This window comes from Salvelinus alpinus, chromosome 12 (genome assembly GCF_045679555.1).
Source record: "Salvelinus alpinus chromosome 12, SLU_Salpinus.1, whole genome shotgun sequence".
NCBI lineage: Eukaryota > Metazoa > Chordata > Actinopteri > Salmoniformes > Salmonidae > Salvelinus > Salvelinus alpinus.
Genome location: NC_092097.1, coordinates 23322670 through 23349561, shown reverse-complemented (window position 1 = coordinate 23349561; position 26892 = coordinate 23322670). Strand labels below are relative to the sequence as shown.

The 26892-nt window shown below is 44.2% G+C and overlaps 1 protein-coding gene across 2 annotated transcripts in view; it reads left to right on the top strand.

Annotated features, from left to right (window-relative positions):
- The first annotated feature begins 4101 nt into the window (after positions 1-4101).
- LOC139535718 (intermediate filament family orphan 2-like) overlaps positions 4102-26892 on the top strand; it is an 83516-nt gene continuing 60725 nt past the window's right edge. For both annotated transcript variants that reach the window (XM_071335433.1, XM_071335432.1), the window contains exon 1: positions 4102-5093. In XM_071335433.1, coding sequence (XP_071191534.1) covers positions 4591-5093 — 503 coding nt within the window. In that variant the 5' untranslated portion in view covers positions 4102-4590. The remainder of the gene's footprint in view (positions 5094-26892) is intronic.

Genomic DNA, 26892 nt, shown 5'->3' with positions numbered 1-26892 from the left:
AGGTCCTAGATGGCAGGAAGCTTGGCCCCAGTGATGTACTGGGCCGTTCGCACTACCCTCTGTAGTGCCTTGCGGTCGGAGGCCGAGCAGTTGCCATACCAGGCAGTGATGCAACCAGTCAGGATGCTCTCGATGGTGCAGCTGTAGAACTTTTTGAGGATCTGAGGACCCATGCCAAATCTTTTCAGTCTCCTGAGGGGGAATAGGTGTTGTCGTGCCCTCTTCACGACTGTCTTGGTGTGCTTGGACCATGTTAGTTTGTTGGTGATGTGAACACCAATAATCTTGAAGCTCTCAACCTGCTCCACTACAGCCCCGTCAATGAAAATGGGGGTGTGCTCGGTCCTCTTATTCCTGTAGTCCACAATAATCTCCTTTGTCTTGATCATGCTGAGGGGGAGGCTGTTGCCCTGGCACCACATGGCCAGCTCTCTGACCTCCCTATATAGGCTGTCTCGTCGTTGTCGGTGATCAGGCCTACCACTGTTGTGTCGTTGGCAAACTTAATGATGGTGTTGGAGTCGTGCCTGGCCGTGCAGTCATGAGTGAACAGGGAGTACAGGAGGGTTCTGAGCATGCACCCCTGAGGGGCCCCTGTGTTGAGGATCAGTGTGGTGGATGTGTTGTTACACACGCTTGGATGTTGGTCCACACCCTCAGGCTCAAACTCTACAAGACAGCACTGCTATTCATGCCTTGGGAGACCTGCCAGCTCCAAGACCTCTCCATCATTGTTGACAACTGCGTTGTCAACCTCCCAAACTGTGAAGAACGTCTGACTGAGGTAGGCCGTCTTGGTGGATGTGCAATGAGGAGCCAGACAAGTATGCTAAGGTGCAATCTGCTATTAACACAGGACAGGAGAAAATATAGAGGACATGACAAGATGGGAATATCTCTCCCGTGTGTGCTGTTGCCTTGAGGAGGCATGGACAGAAGGTGGTAAAGCGGAAATAGTTTGTGGTTGTTTTAGTGTGGTAGTTGGTGGTTGTGCTTTAAATCAAATCAAATTGTATTTGTCACATACACATGGTTAGCAGATGTTATTGCGAGTGCAGTGAAATGCTTGTGCTTCTAGTTCCGACAATGCAGTAATAACCAACAAGTAATCTAACCTAACAATTCCACAACTACTACCTTATACACACAAGTGTAAAGGGATAAAGAATATGTTCATAAAGATATATGAATGAGTGGTGGTACAGAACGGCATAGGCAAGATGCAGTAGATGGTATAGAGTACAGTCTATACATATGAGATGAGTAATGTAGGGTATATAAACATAAAGTTGCATAGTTTAAAGTGGCTAGTGATACATGTATTACATAAAGATGGCAAGATGCAGTAGATGATATAGAGTACAGTATATACATATACATATGAGATGAGTAATGTAGGGTATGTAAACATTATATTAAGTGGCATTGTTTAAAGTGGCTAGTGATACATTTTTACATAATTTCCATCAATTCCCATTATTAAAGTGGCTGGAGTTGAGTCAGTATGTTGGCAGCGGCCACTAAATGTTAGTGGTGGCTGTTTATCAGTCTGATGGCCTTGAGATAGAAGCTGTTTTTCAGTCTCTCTGTCCCTGCTTTGATGCACCTGTACTGACCTCGTATTCTGGATGATAGCGGGGTGAACAGGCAGTGTCTCGGGTGGTTGTTGTCCTTGATGATTTTTATGGCCTTCCTGTGACATCGGGTGGTGTAGGTGTCCTGGAGGGCAGGTAATTTGCCCCCGGTGATGCGTTGTGCAGACCTCACTACCCTCTGGAGAGCCTTACGGTTGTGGGCGGAGCAGTTGCCGTACCAGGCGGTGATACAGCCCGACAGGATGCTCTCGATTGTGCATCTGTAGAAGTTTGTGAGTGCTTTTGGTGACAAGCCGAATTTCTTCAGCCTTCTTCACAACGCTGTCTGTGTGGGTGGACCAATTCAGTTTGTCCGTGATGTGTACACCGAGGAACTTAAAACTTTCCACCTTCTCCACTACTGTCCCGTCGATGTGGATAGGGGGGGTGCTCCCTCTGCTGTTTCCTGAAGTCCACAATCATCTCCTTTGTTTTGTTGACGTTGAGTGTGAGGTTATTTTCCTGACACCACACTCCGAGGGCCCTCACCTCCTCCCTGTAGGCCGTCTCGTCGTTGTTGGTAATCAAGCCTACCACTGTAGTGTCGTCCGCAAACTTGATGATTGAGTTGGAGGCGTGCATGGCCACGCAGTCGTGGATGAACAGGGAGTACAGGAGAGGGCTCAGAACGCACCCTTGTGGGGCCCCAGTGTTGAGGATCAGCGGGGTGGAGATGTTGTTACCTACCCTCACCACCTGGGGGCGGCCCATCAGGAAGTCCAGGACCCAGTTGCACAGGGCGGGGTCGAGACCCAGGGTCTCGAGCTTGATGACGAGTTTGGAGGGTACTATGGTGTTAAATGCTGAGCTGTAGTCGATGAACAGCATTCTCACATAGGTATTCCTCTTGTCCAGATGGGTTAGGGCAGTGTGCAGTGTGGTTGCGACTGCGTCGTCTGTGGACCTATTGGGTCGGTAAGCAAATTGGAGTGGGTCTAGGGTGTCAGGTAGGGTGGAGGTGATATGGTCCTTGACTAGTCTCTCAAAGCACTTCATGATGACGGAAGTGAGTGCTTAGTAATCCACCGGGTGTGCTGTTGTGTTTGTTTACTTTCATTGTTGAAGTGTAACTGTTGAAAACTGTTGAAGTGTTAACACAGCCTCAGTCTGTGAAGATGATATTTGATTTGATTTATTAGGATCCCCATTAGAAGATGCCAATGGCGACAGCTAGTCTTACTGGGGTCCGACACAATGAAAGACATTACAGACAAAAACAACTTTACAAATGACAGTAACATGTAATATGTGTGTGCATCTATCAGTTACATATACACCACTGGATCAAAAGTTTTAGAACACCTACTCATTCAAGAGTTTTTCTTTATTTTCTTCAACCACAAACTACTTCCCTTTACCACCTTCTACATTGTAGAATAATAGTGAAGACAACAAAACTATGAAATAACACATATGGAATCAAGTAGTAAACAAAAAAGTGCTAAACAAATCAAAATATATTTTATATTTGAAATTCTTCAAATAGCCACCCTTTGCCTTGATGACAGCTTTACACACTCTTGGCATTCTCTCAACCAGCTTCAGCTGGAATGCTTTTCTAACAGTCTTGAAGGAGTTCCCACAATGCTGAGCACTTGTTGGCTGCTTTTCCTTCACTCTGTGGTCCGACTCATCCCAAACCATCTCAATTTGGTTGAGGTCGGGGGATTGTGGAGGCCAGGTCATCTGATGCAGCACTCCATCACTCTCCTTCTTGGTAAAATAGCCCTTACACAGCCTGGAGGTGTGTTGGGTCATTGTCCTGTTGACAAACAAATGATAGTCCCACTAAACCCAAACAAACAAATGATAGTGCCACTAAACCCAAACCAGATAGGATGGCGTACCGCTGCAGAATGCTGTGGTAGCCAACGTTGAATTGATGTCTGTGTCCAGTGGGATCTATCACACATCTTTTTTTCTGGACAACATTATACCGGCAGGTAGCTTAGTGGTTAGAGCATTGGGCCAGTATCGAAAGGTTGCTAGATCGAATCTCTGCCTGGAGCTGACAAGGTAAAAATCTGTCATCCTGCCCCTGAGGCAGTTTAAATCACTGTTCCTTGGCTGTCATTGTAAATAAGAATTTGTTCTTAACTGACTTGCCTAGTTAAAAAAAAATATATAATAATAACATTATGATATTTTATTGCTTAATTTTAAACTTTAACAATTTGTTTTCTGCACAGGGTGACTGGGAGCCCAAAGCGCAGAATTATGAGAGAAAATACAGTTCCTAAAATTCACATATTAGCCCAAGAATTAGACAAGCCTACCTTGAAATAACCAATTGTGTCCACTTCAGGACATTCTTTGAAAGGCCTATGCATTTTGGGAATACTGTGTGTGCGCGCGTGCTTGTGTTTTTGCACGTGAGGGTACGTGACAGAGAATGGGAGGGTTGATGCATACAGTGCCCAGTTTAGCAGTTTGCTTGAATGACCTAGCGGCGCCACAGAGGCAGGGGTAGGGCTGTAGACTAGTCTGTCATCACACCGCGGTACCAGAGTCCGGAGAAAGACACGCGTATAGGAGCAAAGACAGTGAGTGTGTCTAGAGAGAATGGGAAAGGGAGAAACTGAGCGCATAGGTCTACAGCATCAGCAGCATCTGAAAAAGCAGAGGCAAACGCACGGTGTGTCATATTCCTGCGTATAACAGAGGAGGATGGAGACTTTCCCGTTGCGCCAGAGATCTGGACTGATAAGATTATATGTGTGTGGATAGCCTACCGAAGGGAACATGTGTTTGTGGATAGCCTATCAATAGGAACATGTGTTTTCTGGAGTTTTGAGGACAGCGAAGGTCCATCACCTTCAACTGCCCCGTCAATCTAATTTCAAGGAGCCACATCATAAGAAACTACCTGGAGAACTGGCATTTTGGAGGATATGATCAGTTTTGTTGTTAAATTCATGTAGCAAAACAAAAAACAAAACACGATTTAATCATTTCTATGTTTACCAGTATGATGAACTCTTTTTTTGATTCTTCGCCTGCTGCTATGATTGCTACAATTCCTGTCAGCGGCATGTCCACTGCTGGGACGGGCGCTGTAACCAGTGCGCTTCGAAATGATTTGGGGTCCAATATTCATGTCCTAAAGACTCTGAACCTGCGGTTTCGCTGTTTTCTTGCCAAAGTTCATGAATTAGAGCGGAGAAACAAATTATTAGAGAACCAACTGCAGCAAGCCTTGGAGCAACAACGATACCAAGTATACACTCGTGAAGTAGCTGTCCAAACCGACTCTCCTGAATCCCGACTGCCTGGTACCATTTGGAGTTTCACGCACGTGAGAAGACACGGAGAGCGCTATGAGACTCTCCAGGGCCCTGGTGTATCCTGGAATCATCCGGACGGTGTTGGGGTCCAAATCGATACCATCACCCCAGAAATACGAGCTCTGTATAATGTGTTGGCTAAAGTCAAACGAGAGAGAGACGAATACAAGAGAAAGTAAGTAGCCTACCAACAAACTACTGCACTCTGACAGTGACATCAGTGCGCATTTTGAATTGCAGCAGTTATAGGCCTGACTGATTATATTTTATTCAGGTAGGAATGAATGAAATACGCCATGGGTAGAGAAACTGCAACTCTCAATACCTCCCATTTGCCTATATATTTTTTAAAGAGGCAGTCAGCAGTTGAAACAATACCAAAGCCTTCTCACAGCCCCTGTTTCTGTAAAATGCAGAGGGATGGGGCTGGAGAAATATAACCAAATTCATAGACAGAGCTATGGATGCAAGGACTGAACACATACATTATATACAAACAATAGAGGCTATTGTCACGTTCCTGACCTATTTTTATGTTATTTTGATTATGTTTAGTTGGTCAGGGCGTGAGTTGGGGTGGGCATTGTATGTTGTGTGTGTTTTGGTTAGTCTATGGGTGTTGTATGTGTATGGGATAGAGTATTGTTAGGTTGTCTAGTTATGTCTATGGCTGCCTAGATTGGGTCTCAATCAGAGACAGCTGTCATTCATTTGTCTCTGATTGGGAGCCATATTTAAGGTAGCCATAGGCAGTAGGCTTTTGTGGGTAGTTGTCTTGTTTAACGTTTGTTGCTTGTCTGGGCACTTGCGTTATTTAGCTTCACGATCATTTTTTGTTTGTTTGTTTGTAATAGTGTTTTCGTTTCATGTTCATCTTCGTTCGTTTAATTAAAAGAAGATGGCTTATTTTCCTCATGCTGCGTTTTGGTCCGTCTCTCCTCCACACGATCGTGACAGAACTACCCACCACAACAGGACCAAGCGGATTGAGGAAGGAGGGAAGGAACTAAAGCAATGGAGAGAAGAGGAATGGAGTTGGGAGCAAATTTTCAATGGAGAAGGACCCTGGGCTAAGGTTGGTGTGAATCGCTGCTTGAGGGAGGAGAAGAAGGCAGCCACAGCCCAGGAGCGCTGGTATGAGGAGGCAGCACGTAAGAGAGGCTGGAAGCCCGAGAGGCTCACCCCAAAATTTATTGGGGGGGGCTAAAGGGGAGTGTGGCGAAGCCGGGTTGGATACCTGAGCCAACTCCCCGGGCTTACCGTGGAGTAAGAGGGCGTCGTACTGGTCAGACACCGTGTTATGCGGTAAAGCGCACGGTGTCCCCAGTACGCGTGCTTAGCCCAGTGCGGGCTATTCCACCTTGCCGCACTGGGAGGGCTAGGTTGGGCATCGAGCCGGATGTCATGAAGCCGGCCCAACGTATCTGGCCTCCAGTACGTCTCCTCGGGCCGGCGTACATGGCACCAGCCTTACAGGTGGTGTCCCCGGTTCGCCTGCATAGCCCAGTGCGGGCTATTCCACCTCGCCGCACTGGCAGGGCTACGGGGACCATTCAACCTGGTAAGGTTGGAGAGGCTCGGTGCTCAAGAGCGTGTGTCCTCCTTCACGCACTCGCCCTGAGGTGCGTGCCCTCAGCCCGGTACCTCCAGTTCCGGCACCACGCACCAGGCTTCCAGTGCATCTCCAGAGCCCTGTTCCTCTTCCACGCACTCTCCCTATGGTGCGTGTCTCCAGCCCAGTGCCTCCAGTTCCGGCACCACGCACCAAGCCTCCTGTGCGTCTCCAGAGCCCTGGACGCACTGTTCCTTCTCCCCGCACTCGCCCTGAGGTGCGTGTCCTTAGCCCGGTACCTCCAGTTCCGGTACCACGCACCAGGCCTACAGTGCGTCTCAGCCGGCCAGAGTCTGCCGTCTGCCCAGCGGCGCCTGAACTGCCCGTCTGCCCAGCGGCGCCTGAACTGCCCGTCTGCCCAGCGGCGCCTGAACTGCCCGTCTGCCCAGCGGCGCCTGAACTGCCCGTCTGCCCAGCGGCGTCTGAACTGCCCGTCTGCCATACGCCGTCTGAACTGTCCGTCTGCCATGAGCCTGCAAAGCCGCCCGTCTGCCATGAGCCTGCAAAGCCGCCCGTCTGCCATGAGCCTACAGAGCCGTCCGCCAGACAGGAGCCGCTAGAGCCGTCCGCCAGACAGGAGCCGCTAGAGCCTTCCGCCAGACCGGATCAGCCAGAGCCTTCCGCCAGACCGGATCAGCCAGAGCCTTCCGCCAGACCGGATCAGCCAGAGCCTTCCGCCAGACCGGATCAGCCAGAGCCTTCCGCCAGACCGGATCAGCCAGAGCCTTCCGCCAGACCGGATCAGCCAGAGCCTTCCGCCAGACCGGATCAGCCAGAGCCTTCCGCCAGACCGGATCAGCCAGAGCCTTCCGCCAGACCGGATCAGCCAGAGCCTTCCGCCAGACCGGATCAGCCAGAGCCTTCCGCCAGACCGGATCAGCCAGAGCCGTCAGCCAGCCATGACCAGCCAGAGCCGTCAGCCAGCCAGGATCCGCCAGCCAGTCCGGAGCTGCCGTCCCTCAGTCCGGAGCTGCCGTCCCTCAGTCCGGAGCTGCCGTCCCTCAGCCCGGAGCTGCCGTCCCTCAGCCCGGAGCTGCCGTCCCTCAGCCCGTGCCGTCCCTCAGCCCGGAGCTGCCGTCCCTCAGCCCGGAGCTGCCGTCCCTCAGCCCGGAGCTGTCGTCCCTCATCCCGGTGTTGCCCCTTATCCCGGTGCTGCCCCTTATCCCGATGCTGCCCCTTCAGTTAGGTGGGTTTAGTTGGAGGGTGGTCATTGGGGGGGGGATACGGAAGCGGGGAGTGACTATGGTGGTGTGGGGACAGCGTCCAGAGCCGGAGCCACCACCGTGGACAGATGCCCACCCAGACCCTCCCCTAGACTTTTGGTGGTGCGTTCGGAGTACGCACTTTGAGGGGGGGGTTATGTCACGTTCCTGACCTATTTTTATGTTATTTTGATTATGTTTAGTTGGTCAGGGCGTGAGTTGGGGTGGGCATTGTATGTTGTGTGTGTTTTGGTTAGTCTATGGGTGTTGTATGTGTATGGGATAGAGTATTGTTAGGTTATGTCTATGGCTGCCTAGATTGGGTCTCAATCAGAGACAGCTGTCATTCATTTGTCTCTGATTGGGAGCCATATTTAAGGTAGCCATAGGCAGTAGGCTTTTGTGGGTAGTTGTCTTGTTTAACGTTTGTTGCTTGTCTGGGCACTTGCGTTATTTAGCTTCACGATCATTTGTTGTTTTGTTTGTAATAGTGTTTTCGTTTCATGTTCATCTTCGTTCGTTTAATTAAAAGAAGATGGCTTATTTTCCTCATGCTGCGTTTTGGTCCGTCTCTCCTCCACACGATCGTGACAGCTATAAAGTGTTTAACATTTACTTTGTTTAGAAACATTGGAGGAAAACAAGCTGATATTTTGGGTTCTGATGGAGTACAACATTTGAACTGAGCTCAAATAAAATGTTATTTGTCACATACACATGGTTAGCAGATGTTAATGCGAGTGCAGAGAAATGCTTGTGCTTCTAGTTCCGACCATGCAGTAATATCTAACAAGTAATCTAACCTAAAAATTTCACAACAACTACCTTATACACACAAGTGTAAAGGAATGAATAAGAATATGTACATAAAAATATATGAATGAGCGATGGCCGAAAGGCATAGGCAAGATGCAGTAGATGGTATAGAGTACAGTATATACATATGAGATGAGTCATGTAGGGTATGTAAACATTATATAAAGTGGCATTGTTTAAAGTGGCTAGTGATACATGTATTACATCCATTTTTTCATTATTAAAGTGGCTAGAGATGAGTCAGTATGTTGGCAGCAGCCACTCAATATTAGTGATGGCTGTTTAACAGTTTGATGGCCTTGAGATAGAAGCTGTTTTTCAGTCTCTCGGTCCCCGCTTTGATGCACCTGTACTGACCTCGCCGTCTGGATGATAGCTGGGTGAACAGGCAGTGGCTCGGGTGGTTGATTTCCTTGATGATCTTTTTGGCCTTCCTGTGACATCGGGTGGTGTAGGTGTCCTAGTTTGCCACCGGTGATGCGTTGTGCAGACCTCACTACCCTCTGGAGAGCCTTACGGTTGTGGGCGGAGCAGTTGCCGTACCAGGCGGTGATACAGCCTGACAGGATGCTCTCGATTGTGCATCTGTAGAAGTTTGTGAGTGTTTTTGGTGACAAGCCGAATTGAGGTTGAAGAGGCACTGTTGCGCCTTCTTCACCACGCTGTCTGTGTGGGTGGACCCTTTCAGTTTGTCCATGATGTGTACACTGAGGAACTTAAAACTTTCCACCTTCACTACTGTCCCGTCGATGTGGCTAGGGGGCTGCTCCCTCTGCTGTTTCCTGAAGTCCACAATCATCTCCTTTGTTTTGTTGACATTGAGTGTGAGGTTATTTTCCTGACACCACACTTCGAGGGCCCTCACCTCCTCCCTGTAGGCCGTCTCGTCGTTGTTGGTAATCAAGCCTACCACTGTAGTGTCGTCTGCAAACTTGACGATTGAGTTGGAGGCGTGCATGGCCACGCAGTCATTGGTGAACAGGGAGTACAGGAGAGGGCTGAGAATGCATCCTTGTGGGGCACCAGTTTTGAGGATCAGCGGGGTGGAGATGTTGTTACCTACCCTCACCACCTGGGGGCGGCCCGTCAGGAAGTCCAGGACACAGTTGCACAGGGCGGGGTCGAGACCCAGGGTCTCGAGCTTAATGACGAGTTTGGAGGGTACTATGGTGTTAAATGCTGAGCTGTAGTCGATAAACAGCATTCTTACATAGCTATTCCTCTAACAATGCCACTTAATATAATGTTTACATACCCTACACTACGCATCTCATATGTATATACTGTACTCTGTACCACCTACTGCATCTTGCCATCTTTATGTAATACATGTATCACTAGCCACTTTAAACAATGCCACTTAATATAATGTTTACATACCCTACATTACTCATCTCATATGTATATACTGTACTCGATACCATCTACTGCATCTTGCCTATGCCGTTCTGTACCATCACTCATTCATATATCTTTATGTACATATTCTTCATCCCTTTACACTATTGTGTATAAGGTAGCTGTTGTGAAAATGTTAGGTTAGATTACTCGTTGGTTATTACTGCATTGTCGGAACTAGAAGCACAAGCATTTCGCTACACTCGCATTAACATCTGCTAACCATGTGTATGTGACAAATAAAATTTGATTTGTCCAGATGGGTTAGGGCAGTGTGCAGTGTGATTGCGATTGCGTCTTCTGTGGACCTATTGGGGCGGTAAGCAAATTGGAGTGGGTCTAGGGTGTCAGGTAGGGTGGAGGTGATATGGTCCTTGACTAGTCTCTCAAAGCACTTCATGATGACTGAAGTGAGTGCTACGGGGCGATAGTCATTTAGCTCAGTTACCTTTGCTTTCTTGGGAACAGGAACAATAGTGGCCCTCTTGAAGCATGTGGAAACAGCAGACTGGGATAAGGATTGATTGAATATGTCCGTAAACACACCAGCCAGCTGGTCTGCGCATGCTCTGAGGACACGGCTGGGGATGCCGTCTGGGCCGGCAGCCTTGCGAGGGTTAACACGTTGAAATGTTTTTATTTTTATTTTTTATAAATTTTATCCCCTTTTCTCCCCAATTTTCGTGGTATCCAATCGCTAGTAATTACTATCTTGTCTCATCGCTACAACTCCCGTACGGGCTCGGGAGAGACAAAGGTCGAAGGCCATGCGTCCTCCGAAACACAACCCAACCAAGCCGCACTGCTTCTTAACACAGCGCGCCTCCAACCCGGAAGCCAGCCGCACCAATGTGTCGGAGGAAACACCGTGCACCCGCCCCCCTCGGTTAGCACGCACTGCGCCCGGCCCGCCACAGGAGTCGCTGGAGCGCGATGAGACAAGGATATCCCTACCGGCCAAACCCTCCCTAACCCGGACGACGCTAGGCCAATTGTGCGTCGCCCCACGGACCTCCCGGTCGCGGCCGGCTGCGACAGAGCCTGGCCGCGAACCCAGAGACTCTGGTGGCGCAGCTAGCACTGCGATGCAGTGCTCTAGACCACTGCGCCACCCGGGAGGCCAACGTTTAAATGTTTTACTCACGTTGGCTGCAGTGAAGGAGAGCCCGCAGGTTTTGGTAGCGGGCGTGTCAGTGGCACTGTATTGTTCTCAAAGCGAGCAAAGAAGTTGTTTAGTTTGTCTGGGAGCAAGACATCGTGGTCTGCGACGGGGCTGGGTTTCCTTTTGTAGTCCGTGATTGACTATAGACCCTGCCACATACCTCTCGTGTCTGAGCCGTTGAATTGCGACTCTACTTTGTCTCTATACTGACGCTTAGCTTGTTTGATTGCCTTGCGGAGGGAATAGCTACACTGTTTGTATTCGATCATGTTTCCGGTCACCTTGCCCTGATTAAAAGCAGTGGTTCGTGCCTTCAGTTTTGCGAGAATGCTGCCATCAATCCACGGTTTCTGGTTGGGGAATGTTTTAATAGATGCTGTGGGTACAACATCACCGATGCACTTGCTAATAAACTCGCTTACCGAATCAGCGTATTCATCAATGTTATTGTCCGACGCTATGCGGACCATATCCCAGTCCACGATGCATTTATAAGTTATAATCTTCAAGAATCAATGGGTACATATCATTAATTTATACATCAGAAAATGTATGGAGCAACTTCAGTTTGTCCCTTTAAGGGTGGATGGATTCATTGCTTACTAGACATTTTTTGGCAGCCAAACAGCAAGCAACAAGGGTATTGTACCTCTTGCCAAAACCATGCGATTGCATTGCACAATCTACCTCCATGAAGTTTGAATTCAGGACAGATTTGTTGAAACCAGTTTCAAATATTTAATTGTCATCATGTTTAGTATGAACCATGATTGGTTGACCCATGAGCAGTTATGTGGCCTGTAGGCCAGAAGGTGCTGTTACCATGGTGAGATGATAGAAATGATAAATGAAATGAATATAGCTAAAAGAAGCCAGAGTTCATACAGTATTGGTTTGCAGTGTTACACATTGGTACAGTAATAGATATAGTGAGGATGTTGAAACTAGAGGGTACGTCTGAGGGAAAATAGTTGGTGCACTTCGTTTAAATTGAACACTGTCATTTTAAACGTGATCACACTGTCTTAATGGAGTTCACCATGGTAGAATGGTTCATGGTGTGGATGTCCCATCCAACCCCCACTTCCTCTTTGCTCACACTGATGTAATTTCCCAAAGGATTCACTGCAGCATCCCTGGCCCACGTCACAACTGGCCGGCATGGCTGGCTACTGCAGGAACCCCTGCCAATCGCCTGTTTCCCCATGATTTAACCAGGGAAGGATTAAATAACTGAACTAAGAGTCTTTAACCTTTATTTAACTATGCAAGCCAGTTAAGAACAAATTCTTATTTCCAATGACGGCCTAGGAACAGTGGGTTAACTGCCTTGTTCAGGGGCAGAACGACAGATTTCTACCTTGTCAGCTCAGGGATTCAATCTTGCAACCTTTCGGTTACTGGCCCAACGCTCTAACCACTAGGCTACCTGTCGCCCCAGGTAGCCTATTGGAGGGTGATCTTATTGGTAAAGTAGACAATTTGTAACTCTGCTACAAATGACCGACAAGGCATGGAACAATCTTGCAAAGATCAGCTCACATTATGTTTGGGAGATACCAGCTCCATGTACTTTAGACATTTCTGCAGCTAAGATTTAAAAAACGTCCTAGGCCCAATGTTTCCATTGCTAAATTAGGGAGTCAGTAGCTGTCAGAACCACTCGTGGAGTCATACATTTAACGGTTAGGCTTCAGACACTATTCATATTCTTTAGATGCATCTCAGAAAATAGAATAGTAATTCATTCTGAGGCAAGATTCCATTTCCTGCTGTGCAGTATTAAATGGATGGAACATTCAAGAATGCATGATGACAAGTCAACTGAGTAGAATATGCTGTCAAAAGACTGGCCTAATAGCCCACTAACTGTAGCCACCCTTTTCTCCACCCTTCCCTGTCTCATGCAGACTGCTTTGTAAAGCTTATTCAATCCTACTGGAGAGGCCCTGCACCTTCAGCCTAGTGTGCTGATTTAATTAAGCTTTTTGAGTGTGGACACACCATGAGATGGATTCCCAAACTATTCATATGTTTATAATCTGCTTCTTTACAATGCAACCTTCCCAAATCCGGCGTCCATTTTGTAAGCTTCAGGAAAAACAGAATGATTTGTCACCAGCCATCACGTTACACAATATTGATATACTGTGTCTATGGAATTAGTATGGACAGGATTTATTAGATTTTTCATACCAGATTTGGGAAACTAAGTATCTGTAGAGACATGGCAAGAAGTAATCAATTTACTTATGTTAAACATGTCATAACAGAATTTGTTTTCAATATCACCTGTTTCCCCCCCAGGGAACAATAAAGATAAACGTCTTTCTAAATTGCTTAGTGCTCAGTTGCACAACGTTCATTGTTTTGCAGTTGTGCAACAGTCTCTATTATTTCTCGGTCGAAAAGTTTAATGCCAGATTTGAGAAAGAGCCTTACCTCTTATCTGATTTTATAACAGACTTTTGCAACACTGTCTGAGCAGGACATACTGTACATATAGATATACAAGCAATAATTATTTTGACATTTTATTTTGGGGGATGCAAACACACAAACACACGCAGTACATCGTCCCATGGATGGATGATAGGCTCAGTTAATCAGTGAGACATATTTTATTAATTTAACCTTTATTTGATCACGGAAGACATATGGAGACCTAGGTCTCTTTTACAAATGTGCCCTGTATATACAACATAAATATATACATTATAACTAAACTATATATTACACATATATACAGTTGAAGTCGGAAGTTTACATACGAAATATTAGCGAATTAGCGAAATACATTTAAACTCAGTTTTTCACAATTACTGACATTTAATCCTAGTAAAAATGTCCCTGTCTTAGGTCAGTTAGGATCACCACTTTATTTTAAGAATATGAAATGTCAGAATAATAGTAGAGAGGATGATTTATTTCAGCTTTTATTTCTTTCAACTGTATATACTACCGGTCCAAAGTTTTCGAACACTTACTCATTCAAGGGTTTTTCTATATTTTTACTATTTTCTACATTGTATAATAATAGTGAAGACATCAAAACTATGAAATAACACATATGGAATCATGTAGTAACCAAAAAAGTGTTTAACAAATCAAAATATTTTTTTATATTTGAGATTCTTCACATAGCCACCCTTTGCCTTGATGACAGCTTAGCACATTTTTGGCATTCTCTCAACCAGCTTATTTTTGACATTCTCTCAACCAGCTTCATGGGGTAGTCACCTGGAAAGCATTTCAATGAACAGGTGTGCTTCCTTAAAAATGTATTTCTGGAATTTCTTTCCTTAATGCGTTTGAGCCAATCAGTTGTGTTGTGACAAGGTAGGTACATTTCTTCAACATATGATCAGGTATCAAACATGCATTAGTAATGGAAAGGAAACACAGACTATTTTTTAAAGTATTATTATTCTTTAGCAATACAATTTGGAGGCAGAAGTTGGTACAGAGTTCAGTATAACAGTATATGATAGTTTCTTCCCAAGTTCTACAAAATGTCTAAGACATCCTGTAACTCATATAGCCTCCCCAATCCCCCTTACGTAACTTTCCCTGGCAACATTTTAATAAATCTGATTTCCCCCTGACAGCAGGAACCATCTTATCAGCAAGTAAAAACTCAGAAGTGGGTTTGACCGAAACTTGACCTTTCATCACAAGTATAGGGTCATGACAAGGTGAACGAGTGTAAGTATCTTCTGACAGGGGGCTGGTTTCATCAGGTCTGTGGTAGCCTTGTGTTCTCAGAAAACCAGATAACCACGGTGGGATCCAGACAGGAGGAGTCTGAATGTAGATGCCTTCTGATAGTGTCTGAAGGTCACAACACTCAAAACAGGTTTTAACACACAAACACACAGAGGTCTCCTGAAGAGGAGACCTTACAGTTTATCATAACATCATTTATTAACCCTTTAAAAGGTATAAGGCCTTGGGTTAACCCTCTTTATTCCCCCCTATAAGAATCATACATAAAAGGTGTATTGGATTGCAAGCAATCCTCAGGAGATTGAGGATAAAAATAAGGGTCTGGGGGATGAGAAACATGAAGCATAAACATGCCTGGCATAGCCTTATGAAGTACACATTTTCCAGCTGCACAGAATGCACAAATGCAAATCAGCAGAACAAGCACGGGGGCCAATAATGGGACTAAAATGGAAAACAATTTAAATCCAAAATGTACTAGTTTAACTTTCAACCACCCAAACAGGAACCAGGAGTCTTCTCTTGTGGGGGTGTAGGTGTCAGCCAATTGTTAATTCTTTCAAAATCTCAGTCATATTATCAGATGAGTCAGGGAGACACATAACACAGTCAGTGGGGGAAATAGAATTTAGGGCCCTGCAATATCAACCCTCCTTATCCAGGATGTAGTCTAATGCCAGGCTATGCCTGGCTGTAACAGCTTTAAGATTCTGAACATCAGTAGAAAGAAGGGCAAACCCAGCAATAGTCAAATTCATATGGGCCTGCATGGAGTAGGTGATGTTGTTAATCCAATCACCTAACACTTTAATTCCAACCCCTGGGAAGAGTGCCAATCCAAACGGTTCACCATTGCTAAGAGAAAATGTACTAGCCAAGCCATTATCTGCCATTGCTCATTTCACATGGCTACTACGGTGCGCTGTGGAGTTACGCTTAGCCTCCAATAGGGTCAGCAGGGGTATGGTTGCGACATGAATTTTAGTTTGGCCTAAATAACAGCAACCATCCCACCCATTAGGCAATTCTAAGTAGCCATTTTCACCGCAAAGTCCATTAGGAGCTCCCAATCCAGACCCTATAACGGATATCGGTATTCCAGTTTTAGAGTGAGAGAAGGTTAATTCATATTAAGGGAAGGTTCGGTAGTTGGTGGCACACCCACGTAACACCTACAGCTGTCTCAAAGGCCCATGACTACCTCTACCACAAAGACAAAGCTGGGGTTCGGTTACAGGTCTCAAATTATTCAAGACAGGTTCTCTCTTGTTATTTCCAATTGCCAAAGTCAGTGGATGAACGGGATATTTAGGACATTCAATAGCAGAGACATTATATAACTTCGAGGCATACTTACTACCCCTAAACATAAGGGCGGGTCCTAGACTAAGGCTCTAGATGGACCCATTACTGGGGAGTATATTTCTCATTCAGGCACATGGATTGGTAAACTGACCAGAAACCTTATGAGAGCCAATAGTATGGTTAATCGTGGTGGAATACTCTTTGGAGACATATAATTGGATGCATCTGGGTTGATTCCTAGCTGTCCTAACTTGTTGGAGGATGTATGAGAGAACACTGCATGCGATAGACGTACTTAGCAATGGGACTACAATTGATCCAAACAATTCACTCTGACTGAGTTTTTTTTAAAATGACTACATACGAACCACTAGGCGTGTCTTGTCGACTCAGGTTCTGAACCATCTTTACCCATTGGTTACTGGTTTTCAATTGATTCCTTTGGATCTCTATGCCCCCCAACAAAGGCTGCTGGTGGATGATAAGAAGTATCAAAAACATGTACCTCAAAGGTTTACCCCAAGTTTTATTTTTGACAATGTGACCATAGTGGTCATGTGTAACAACATCTGGGTCTGGGTGTGCACTCTTATCTGTTATGATGGTTGGGACGTCTTTTGGCAGCGTGATAGGTGGTGCCACCCCTGGCGCTCCTGAACCTTCACTGCTGTAGGTGTCGCTGCGATGACCTGGTACAGACCCATCCATCTGGGGTGGTTCCATTTTCATTTGTGGACCTTTAGCTTGATCCATTCTCCAATGTCAACAGGTAGGCTATCTGGGTCGCCCTGTTCTGGAACTTCCTGGGCCTTCCTGTATTGGGAATACAAAGACCTAACAGCATGGGTTAGTTCCTTCATATATTTACCCAAATCATCATCCAGTGCAGTCAGGTCAGTCAGTTTTGAAGTCATTGGTCTGTGTAAAGGAACGTTCATTGGACGGCCAGTTAACTTCTTATGGATGGGGGGCAGTATTGAGTAGCTTGGATGAATAAGGTGCCGAGAGTAAACTGCCTGCTACTCAGGCCCAAAAGCTAAGATATGCATAGTATTAGTAGATTTGGATAGGAAACACTCTGAAGTTTCTAAAACTGTTTGAATGATGTCTGTGAGTATAACAGAACTCATATGGCAGGCAAAAAACTGAGAAAAAATCCAACCAGGAAGTGGGACATCTGAGGTTTGTAGTTTTTCAACTCTTTGCCTATCCAAGATACAGAGTAAGTTTGGTCCGATTTGGTCCGACACTTCCTAAGGCTTCCTCTAGATGTCAACAGTCTTTAGAACCTTGTTTGAGGCTTCTACTGTGAAGGGGGAGAGAATGAGAGCTGTTTCAACCAGAGGTCTGGCAGAGTGCCATGAGCTCAGTCTCGCGCGCACCCGTGAGAGTTAGCTGCGTTCCATTGCATTTCTAAAGACAAAGGAATTCTCCGGTTGAAACATTATTGAAGATGTATGTTAAAAACATCATAAAGATTGATTCTATACATTGTTTGACATGTTTCTACGAACTGTAACGGAACTTTTTGACTATTCATCTGGACCTAGTGCTCGCGTCTCATGAATTTGGATTTGTGACCTAAACGCGTGAACAAAAAGGAGATATTTGGACATAAATGATGGACTTTATCGAACAAAACAAACATTTATTGTGGAACTGGGATTCCTGGGAGTGCATTCCGATGAAGAACATCAAAGGTAAGTGAATATTTATAATGCTATTTCTGACTTCTGTTGACTCCACAACATGGCGGGTATCTGTATGGCTTGTTTTGGTCTCTGAGCGCTGTACTCAGATTATTGCATGGTGTGCTTTTTCCGTAAAGCTTTTTTTAAATCTGACACAGCGGTTGCATTAAGGAGAAGTGCGTCTAAAATTTCATGCATAACAGTTGTATCTTTTAGCAATGTTTATTATGAGTATTCCTGTAAATTGATGTGGCTCTCTGCAAAATCAAAGGATGTTTTGGAACTACTGAACGTAAGGCGCCAATGTAAACTCAGATTTTTGGATATAAATATGAACTTTACCGAACAAAACATACATGTATTGTATAACATGAAGTCCTATGAGTGTCATCTGATGAAGATCATCAAAGGTTAGTGATTCATTTTATCTCTCTTTCTGCTTTTTGTGACTCCTGTCTTTGGCTGGAAAAATTGCTGTGTTTTTCTGTGACTAGTTGCTGACCTAACATAATCGTTTGGTGTGCTTACGTCGTAATGCTTTTTTGAAATCGGACACTGTGCTGGGATTAACAACAAGTTTATCTTTAAAATGGTGTAAAATACTTGTATGTTTGAGAAATTTTAATTATGAGATTTCTGTTGTTTGAATTTTGCGCCCTGCACTTCCACTGGCTGTTGTCATATCGATCCCGTTAGCGGAATTTCAGCCGCAAGAAGTTAAGAGCTCATGTGGGCTAAGCCCCGTTCCGCGGTTTATACTATTGCTCATTTTCATCAAGACTAAGGGGAGACACTCTACCCATGACTTTCCTGTGGAGTGGCATGCTTTGGCAAGCCCCCCTTTTATGGTTTGATTAGCCCTCTCAGTAATCCTGTTACTTTGTGGGTGGTAGATACAAACAAACTTCTGATCTATCCCCAATTGGGCAGCCACCTGTGCAACCACATGTCCTGTGAAATGGGTGTCATTGTCTGCGGAAGGAACTTCCGGAATACCAAATCTAGGGTTAATTTCCCTTACCAGAAGTTTTACTACCGTTTTAGCATCACATTGAACAGTTGGAAATGCTTCAACCCACCTGGTAAAGCGGTAAATTATTACCAGGCAGTATCTCCTTCTTTCCTTTCGTTCAGCCATGTCTATGAAATCAATAGCTAAATGGGTGAACGGGCCGGCCGGCGCTGGACATTTCCCTGGTTTCAGGGGGTACCTTTACCAATGTTGTATTGCATGCATGTGGTACATTTATACACGTGTGTTTTGCAAATTTTAATCAGATTTGGATAAAACCAGGTGTCAGATATTAGTCTAACCATCTCCCCCCTTAGGGGTGGGCCAGGCGACACACAGAGGAGACGAGAGGCAGAGGCAGAACTGGTTAGCCAGAGAGTGATTGCCTCCACAGGCCATCAGGGCCTCTGGTGCAGCCTCTAGACTCCCACAAAGGGTGATTAAGTGCATCTGCAACCTGGTGTTGGTCCAGATCAGTGATTTCAGATGTACATGGGGAGGAAAGCATAACAGCATGAGTATGGCAGCGAGAAGCAGCATTCTTAGCAGCAGCATCAGCAGCTGCATTACCTAAACTAATGCTGTCAGTGTTGCCTGTGTGGGCTCAGACCTTAAGAATAGCCAACTGGGCTGGAAGCAACATGGCTTCAAGCAGGGCTTCAATCAGTATACGGTTTTTAATAGGGGTCCCAGACGTGTTAACAAAGTATCTACCTTTCCAAACCCCTTTCCAAGACAGACAAACACCAATGGCGTATGCAGAGTCTGAATAAATGTTTACCTTCAAACCACTACCTAATTTACATGCTACAGTAAGTGCTAGAAGCTCAGATTGTTGTGCTGAGTAATGTTCAGGCAAGGGCGGTTCAATCAACAATGACCTATCCAGTGAGACTATACCAAACCCTGCATGTTTCCTACCAGTCTCCATATCAATAAAGGCAGAGCCGTCAACAAAGAGAGTAACATCAGGGAGCTCAAAAGGTTCATCATAAAGGTCAGACCTGGCCTTAGAATCACGTTGGACTTGATCAGGAAAATGTCTCTACCCAGTAGGCTAACAGGAGTGGCCGGAGAGTTCAGAAAGGGAGCCTTAATAGTATTACCTTCCCCCAGCTGGGCCTTCCTGAGCTGTGTTAAGGCCAGTCTTCCTTGATTTTTCTTCAGGCTTCATCTTTTCCATCTTGTTGTGGATATTATCATCTTCAGTGAAGAGCAGTTCACCCAGTCTTGCAACATCTCTGGTGGTGGGAAACATTTCCCTCAACTGTCGGTAGTGTGCTTGTCTGAAATGGGTGAAGGGCAGTTTCACTTGGCCTTGAGTCAGCTGTAATTGGTCCCAAATGGTGTCACACTGTCCGGGGGTCAACACCTTAGCCATGAGAGCTTTAAGATCCCCTAGGCACAGCTGATGGTGTGAGGCTATACAGTCTCAAAGGTGTGAATCCACATTCCTTTAAACCTATCTCCGCAGTAGGGAGGGGGTTGTGGCGCATATAGTGGAGCGCTGCATCCTAGAGGAAACTTCTCTGTCTTGACGGAGGCAGAATCTTTCATCTTTGTCAATTCCTTTTTCCAACAGGTAGCTTTCTGTTGAGTCCAGAATAGGTTACCCTCAGTTTTTAATATTGCCAAAGCAGTGACAGAGAACAGGGTGGATTTCTTATTTTCCTTTGTCTTATCTTCCTGTCTTCTTTTCACAATGTCCTGCACATGTTGATACTTGGTTTAATTAAATGACCCCTCCGTAGGCCATCTATATTCAGTGGCGTCTTTAGTCCAATCACGCCTTTTCATGAAAACCCAGGTTAAGTCTTTTCCATAGTGGGGTATTTCCCAATTAAAAACTGTAGGGGGGTGGCGGGTTTCATTGCAACTGGCGCCTCAGACAACTCTTGAGTTCCCATCTGCCATATCTCAAAAATGTTATTTTTATTTATTTTTATTAGGCTCTACGTGTAATGTGATATAGATACATGAATGCAAAATAACCCTACGTGTGTATAGTCTATCCCTTAACTCAAATAACGTTATTTAAAGCAGGGTGATTAGTAAAGGATAACTGAATACCATGTAATGTATGGGTGGTGTAAAATAATCGTTCTCTATGGAGCAACCATGAAATAGAGGATTTATAACTGGTATGAACTTTGGTGTCACCTCCACAACAACCCTGGTATCTCTGTGATAATCTTCTCCTTCCAAGGGAGAAACTATTACTTCAAAACTAGTTCTTTTTAAAATAACATGGGTCAGTAACACACGGGTAAGTCCTAACACAGCAAGGGTGTATGCATTAAGGTTTATACCCCCACAGGAAACTCTTCGAGCATCTGATCCGAATGTCCACTCAGTTAATTCAAATACACGGGGATTATATTGTTTATAACTAACTCCTGATTTAATGTCCCACCATCCAGTCATACCACACAGAAGACAGTATACATAGAACAATTACAAAATACATAGAACAATTACAGAATACCATATCAGAATAATCTCAACAATCGGCGTTTATACTTGGAATTTCGCCCTAAACCTATCACCAAATCTCACAATAACAAACATTTAACCCAGGAATTTATAACCTATTTTCACCTAGGTGGTCTGTGCATCCTCCCACAGATTGTGTAACAATTTAACACTTTCAATTATTCCACTATTACAAAGAAATTTAAGTTCATATAAATTTAATCAGCGAGGCACCACTTACTTGCCAGAATGACTCATTAACCACAGCGTGCACATATACAAATGACAGACTTTAGATACAAGGTAAGCAGACGCCTGTTGTAATTTTGTAGTGCTTGGACGTGGATCAATGGTCAGTCCAGCGAAGTGGTCACTCGCTCCTGGCAAGCTCGACATAATGTTGGTCAATTTCTTCAACAAATGAAGGTCTGAAGGGCACAACACTCAAAACAGGTTTTAACACACACACAGAGGTCTCCTGAAGAGGAGACCTTACAGTTTATCATAACATAATTTATTAACCCTTTAAAGGTATAAGGCCTTGGTTTAACCCTCTTTAGTATACAGAAGATAGCCCTATTTGATGAAACTGGCTCTCATGAGGCCCGCCACAGGAAAGGAAGACCCAGAGTTACCTCTGCTGCAGAGGATAAGTTCATTAGAGTTACCAGCCTCAGAAATTGCAGCCCAAATAAATGCTTCAGAGCTCAAGTAACAGACCCATCTCAACATCAACTGTTCAGAGGAGACTGCGTGAATCAGGCCTTCATTGTCGAATTGCTGCAAAGAAACCACCACTAAAGGGCACCAATAATAAGAAGAGACTTGCTTGGGCCAAGAAACAAGAGCAATGGACATTAGACCGGTGGAAATTTGTCCTTTGGTCTGGAGTCCAAATTGGAGATTTTTGGTTCCAACCGGCGTGTCTTTGTGAGATGCGGTGTGGGTGAACGGATGATCTCCGCATGTGTGTTTCCCCCGTAAAGCATGGAGGAGGTGGTGTTATGTAGAGGTCAACCGATTAATTGGAATGGCCGATTTAATTAGGGCCGATTTCAAGTTTTCATAACAATCGGTAATCTGCATTTTTGTGGCCGATTACATTGCACTCCACGAGGAGAATGCGTGGCAGGCTGACTACCTGTTACGTGAGTGCAGCAAGAAGCCAAGGTGCTAGCTAGCATTAAACGTATCTCATAAAAAACTATCTATTTTAACATAATCACTTGTTAACTACACATTGTTGATGATATTACTAGTTTATCTAGCTTGTCCTGCGTTGCATATAATCAATGTGGTGCCTGTTAATTTCTCATTGAATCACAGCCTACTTCGCCAAACGGGTGATGATTTAACAAGCGCATTCGCGAAAAAAGCACTGTTGTCGGACCAATGTGTACCTAACCGTAAACATCCATGCCTTTCTTTAAAATCAATACACAAGTATATATTTTTAAACCTGCATATTTAGTTGATATTGCCTGCTAACATGAATTTCTTTTAACTAAGGAAATTGTGTCACTTCTCTTGCATTCCGTGCAAGCAGTCAGGGTATATGCAGCAGTTTGCGCCGCCTGGCTCGTTGCGAACTATGTGAAGACAATTTCTTCCTAACAAAGATCGTAATTAATTTGCCAGAATTGTACATAATTACGACATAACATTGAAGGTTGTGCAATTTGACAGGAATATTTAAACTTATGGATGCCACCCGTTAGATAAAATACGGAACGGTTACGTATTTCACTGAAAGAATAAACGTTTTGTTTTTGAAATTATAGTTTCCGGAGTTGACCATATTAATGACCTAAGGCTTGTATTTCTGTGTGTTATTATGTTATAATTAAGTCCATGATTTGATATTTGATAGAGCAGTCTGACTGAGCGGTGGTAGGCAGCAGCAGGCTCGTAAGCATTCATTCAAACAGCACTTTCGTGCATTTGCCAGCAGCTCTTCGCTGTGCTTCAAGCATTGAGCTGTTTATGACTTCAAGCCTATCAACTTCCGACATTAGGCTGGTGTAACCAATGTGAAATGGCTAGCTAGTTAGCGGGGTGCGCTAACGAGAGGTAACTCGATCTTCCTTTCCTGTGGCGGTCCTCATGAGATCCAGTTTCATCATAGCGCTTGATAGTTTTTGCAATGCACTTGAGGAAACTTTCAAAAGTCTTGAAATTTTCCGTATTTGTAAGGCTTATTCAATTTATTTAAGCATGTCTTTAAGTAATGATGGACTGTCGTTTCTCTTTGCTTATTTGCGCTATACTTGCCATAATATGGACTTCGTCTTTTACCAAATAGGGATTTGTTCTGTATACCAACCCTACCTTGTCACAACACATCTGATTGGCTCAAACACATTAAGAAATTCCACAAATATTTATTTTACAAGGCACACCTGCTAATTGAAATGCATTCCAAGTGACTACCTCATGAAGCCGGTTGAGAGAATGCTAAGAGTATGCAAAGCTGTCATGAAGGCAAAGGGTGGCTACTTTGAAGAATCTTAAAAATAAAATATATTTGGATTTGTTTAACACTTTTTTGGTTACTACATGATTCCATATGTGTTATTTCATCGTTTTGATAGCTTCACTATTATTCTACAATGTAGAAAATAGTATAAACAAAGAATAACCCTGGAATGAGTAGGTGTGTCCAAATATTTTGACTGGTACTGTATATATGCACATTAAAATACAAAAACACAGTCATGGGAAGCACAAATAAAACATCACAAATCACCTAAAAAACAGTTACATTCCTCCACAAATAAGTTCCCAATAACTTTTAAAAAAATTGAATGGCACCAGAACATCAAGATGAAATGTATTTTAAATTTTGTTCCAGCAATACGGTACATTAAAACTTAAGTTTTAAATCCGCAAGGGATTCCTGCATTGCTATAAAATCTGACTGTAGTTTTGACACAGTCGGGGCAATAACATACATAAAAGTATCATCCGCATATAGATTAAATGTACATTTTTTAACAGATTGATCGTGTCAATGGTGTTTATATAAATATTGACAAACCCCTGTGGGACACCTTTATATACTTCAATAAATTCAGATTGCCTGAGTTCTGTCACTGAGATAATCATAAAACCATAAACAGGCGTCAGAGCTCAGACCTATCGAGGACAGTTTATTCAATAAAATAGCATGATCAACATTATCAAAAGCATTTGACAGGTCCACAAACAAAGCAGCACATTTAATTTTAGTGTCTAAAGCATTTGCACATCTGAGCTATCTCTGTTGCAGGTGCATGGTAACAGTTGAATAAGATGAGAAAAAAAGAAGAAACCCGCACAATGCTCTGTCTAGTATCACTGCTCTTTATTAAGCTTTACGTATCGGCCTCAAGGCCTTCGTCAGAGCTTTTGTGTCTAAAGCACTGACAAGATCATTAACAACTAAAGTGGTTGCTGTAATAGTGCTATGCCCAGGCCTAAACCCTGATTGGTTTATATTAAAAATACATTTCTCAGATATAAAAAAGCAAAGTTGTGCATTTACCAAGGGTTCAAGAAACTTAGCTAGAAAAGGAAGCCTTGAAATGGGACGATAATTATTAAGATCTCCTTTATCCCCGCCCTTTTGGAGTGGCAGCACAAGAGATGATTTTGGAATGTTTCCTGATAATGGTAAATAAAAAATGTGGGTTATTGAGCCAACAATGATGGTCGCTGCACAGTTAAGCAGACTGGGATTTCATGAGATGGACATACATAAAATAGTCCAAAGTGGTGAAGTGAAATGAAAAAAAGAACTTGTTTAAAAATTATTATTTTTTAAATGTAAAACGGAAAAGTGGTGCATGCATATGTATTCACCCCCTTTGCTATGAAGCCCCTAAATATGATCTGGAAGCAACCAATTACGTTCAGAAGTCACATAATTAGTTAAATAAAGTCCACCTGTGTGCTATCTAAGTGTCACATGATCTTTCACATGATCTCAGTATATATACACCTGTTCTGAAAGGCCCCAGAGTCTGCAACACCACCGAGCAAGCGGCACCATGAAGACCAAGAAGCTCTCCAAACAGGGCAGTGACAATGTTGTGGAGAAGTACAGATCAGGGTTGGGTTATAAAAAAACTTTGAATATCCCACGGAGCACCATTAAATCAATTATTAAAAAACTGAAAGAATATGGCACCACAACAAACCTGCCAAGAGAGGGCCGCCCACCAAAACTCACAGACCAGGCAAGGAGGGCATTAATCAGAGAGGCAACAAAGAGACAAAAGATAACCATGAAGGAGCTGCAAAGCTCCACAGCGGATATTGGAGTATCTGTCCTTCAGACAACTTTCAGCTGTACACTCCACAGAGCTGGGGAAGAGTGGAATAGTGGACAGAAAAAAGCCATTGCTTAAAGAAAAAATTAAGAAAACACATTTGGTGTTCACCAAAAGGCATGTGGGAGACTCCCCAAACATATTGAAAAAAGTACTCTGGTCAGATGAGACTAAAATGTAGCTTTTTGGCCATCAAGGAAAATGCTATGTCTGGTGCAAACCCAACAACTCTCATCACCCCGAGAACACCATCCCCACAGTAAAGCATGGTGGTGGCAGCATCATGCTGTGGGGATGTTTTTCCATCGGCAGGGACTGGGAAACTGGTCAGGGAATGATGGATGGCGCTAAATACAGGGACATTCTTGAGGGAAACCTGTTTCAGTCTTCCAGAGATTTGAGACTGAGACGGAGGTTCACCTTCCAACAGGACAATGACCGTAAGCATACTGCTAAAGCAACACTCGGGTGGTTTAAGGGGAAACAATTAAATGTATTGGAATGGCCTAGTCAAAGCCCAGACCTCAATCCAATTGAGAACCTGTGGTATGACTTAAAGATTGCTGTACACCAGTGGAACCCATCCAACTTGAAGGATCTGGAGAAGTTTTGCCTTGAAGAATGGGCAAAAATCCCAGTGGCTAGATGTGCCAAGCTTATAGAGACATACCCCAAGAGACTTGCAGCTATAATTTCTGCAAAAGGTGGCTCTACAAAAAGAAAATCCATTTTAATTCCAGGTTGTAAGGCAATAAAATAGGAAAAATGTCAAGGGGGTGAATACTTTCGCAAACCACTGTAATTCATCAATGATGGCCTTTTTTGATGCCAGTGTCTGAATTAATTTGTTGTGGCAGAGAGGAGGAAGTAGAACCCTTCAAGGATTTGACAGTTTTCCAGAATTTGGCGAGGTTGCCATTAGAATCCAAAAGAGTGATTACATAATAATCAGATTGAGCCTTTCTGATTGGATCACTTACAAAGTGATTCATCAGTTGCTTAAAAGCTTGCCAGTCCGGGCCTAAGCCTGTGTTCCTGGCCTTGACCCAGGCAGAATGAGTTCTGATAATTCCGGAGTGTACCAGGCATTCCATCTACCTTTAACTCTTCATTTTCTGAAGGGAGCATGATTATCCACAAAAGTATTGAAGATATTTGCAAAAAGGCACAAAGCTAAATCAGGTTCAGGGATAGCTGAAATACAATCAAGGTCACTAAAATAAAGATCATGTAAAAAAGCCTGTTCAATTAAGTTTTTGAACTTCCTC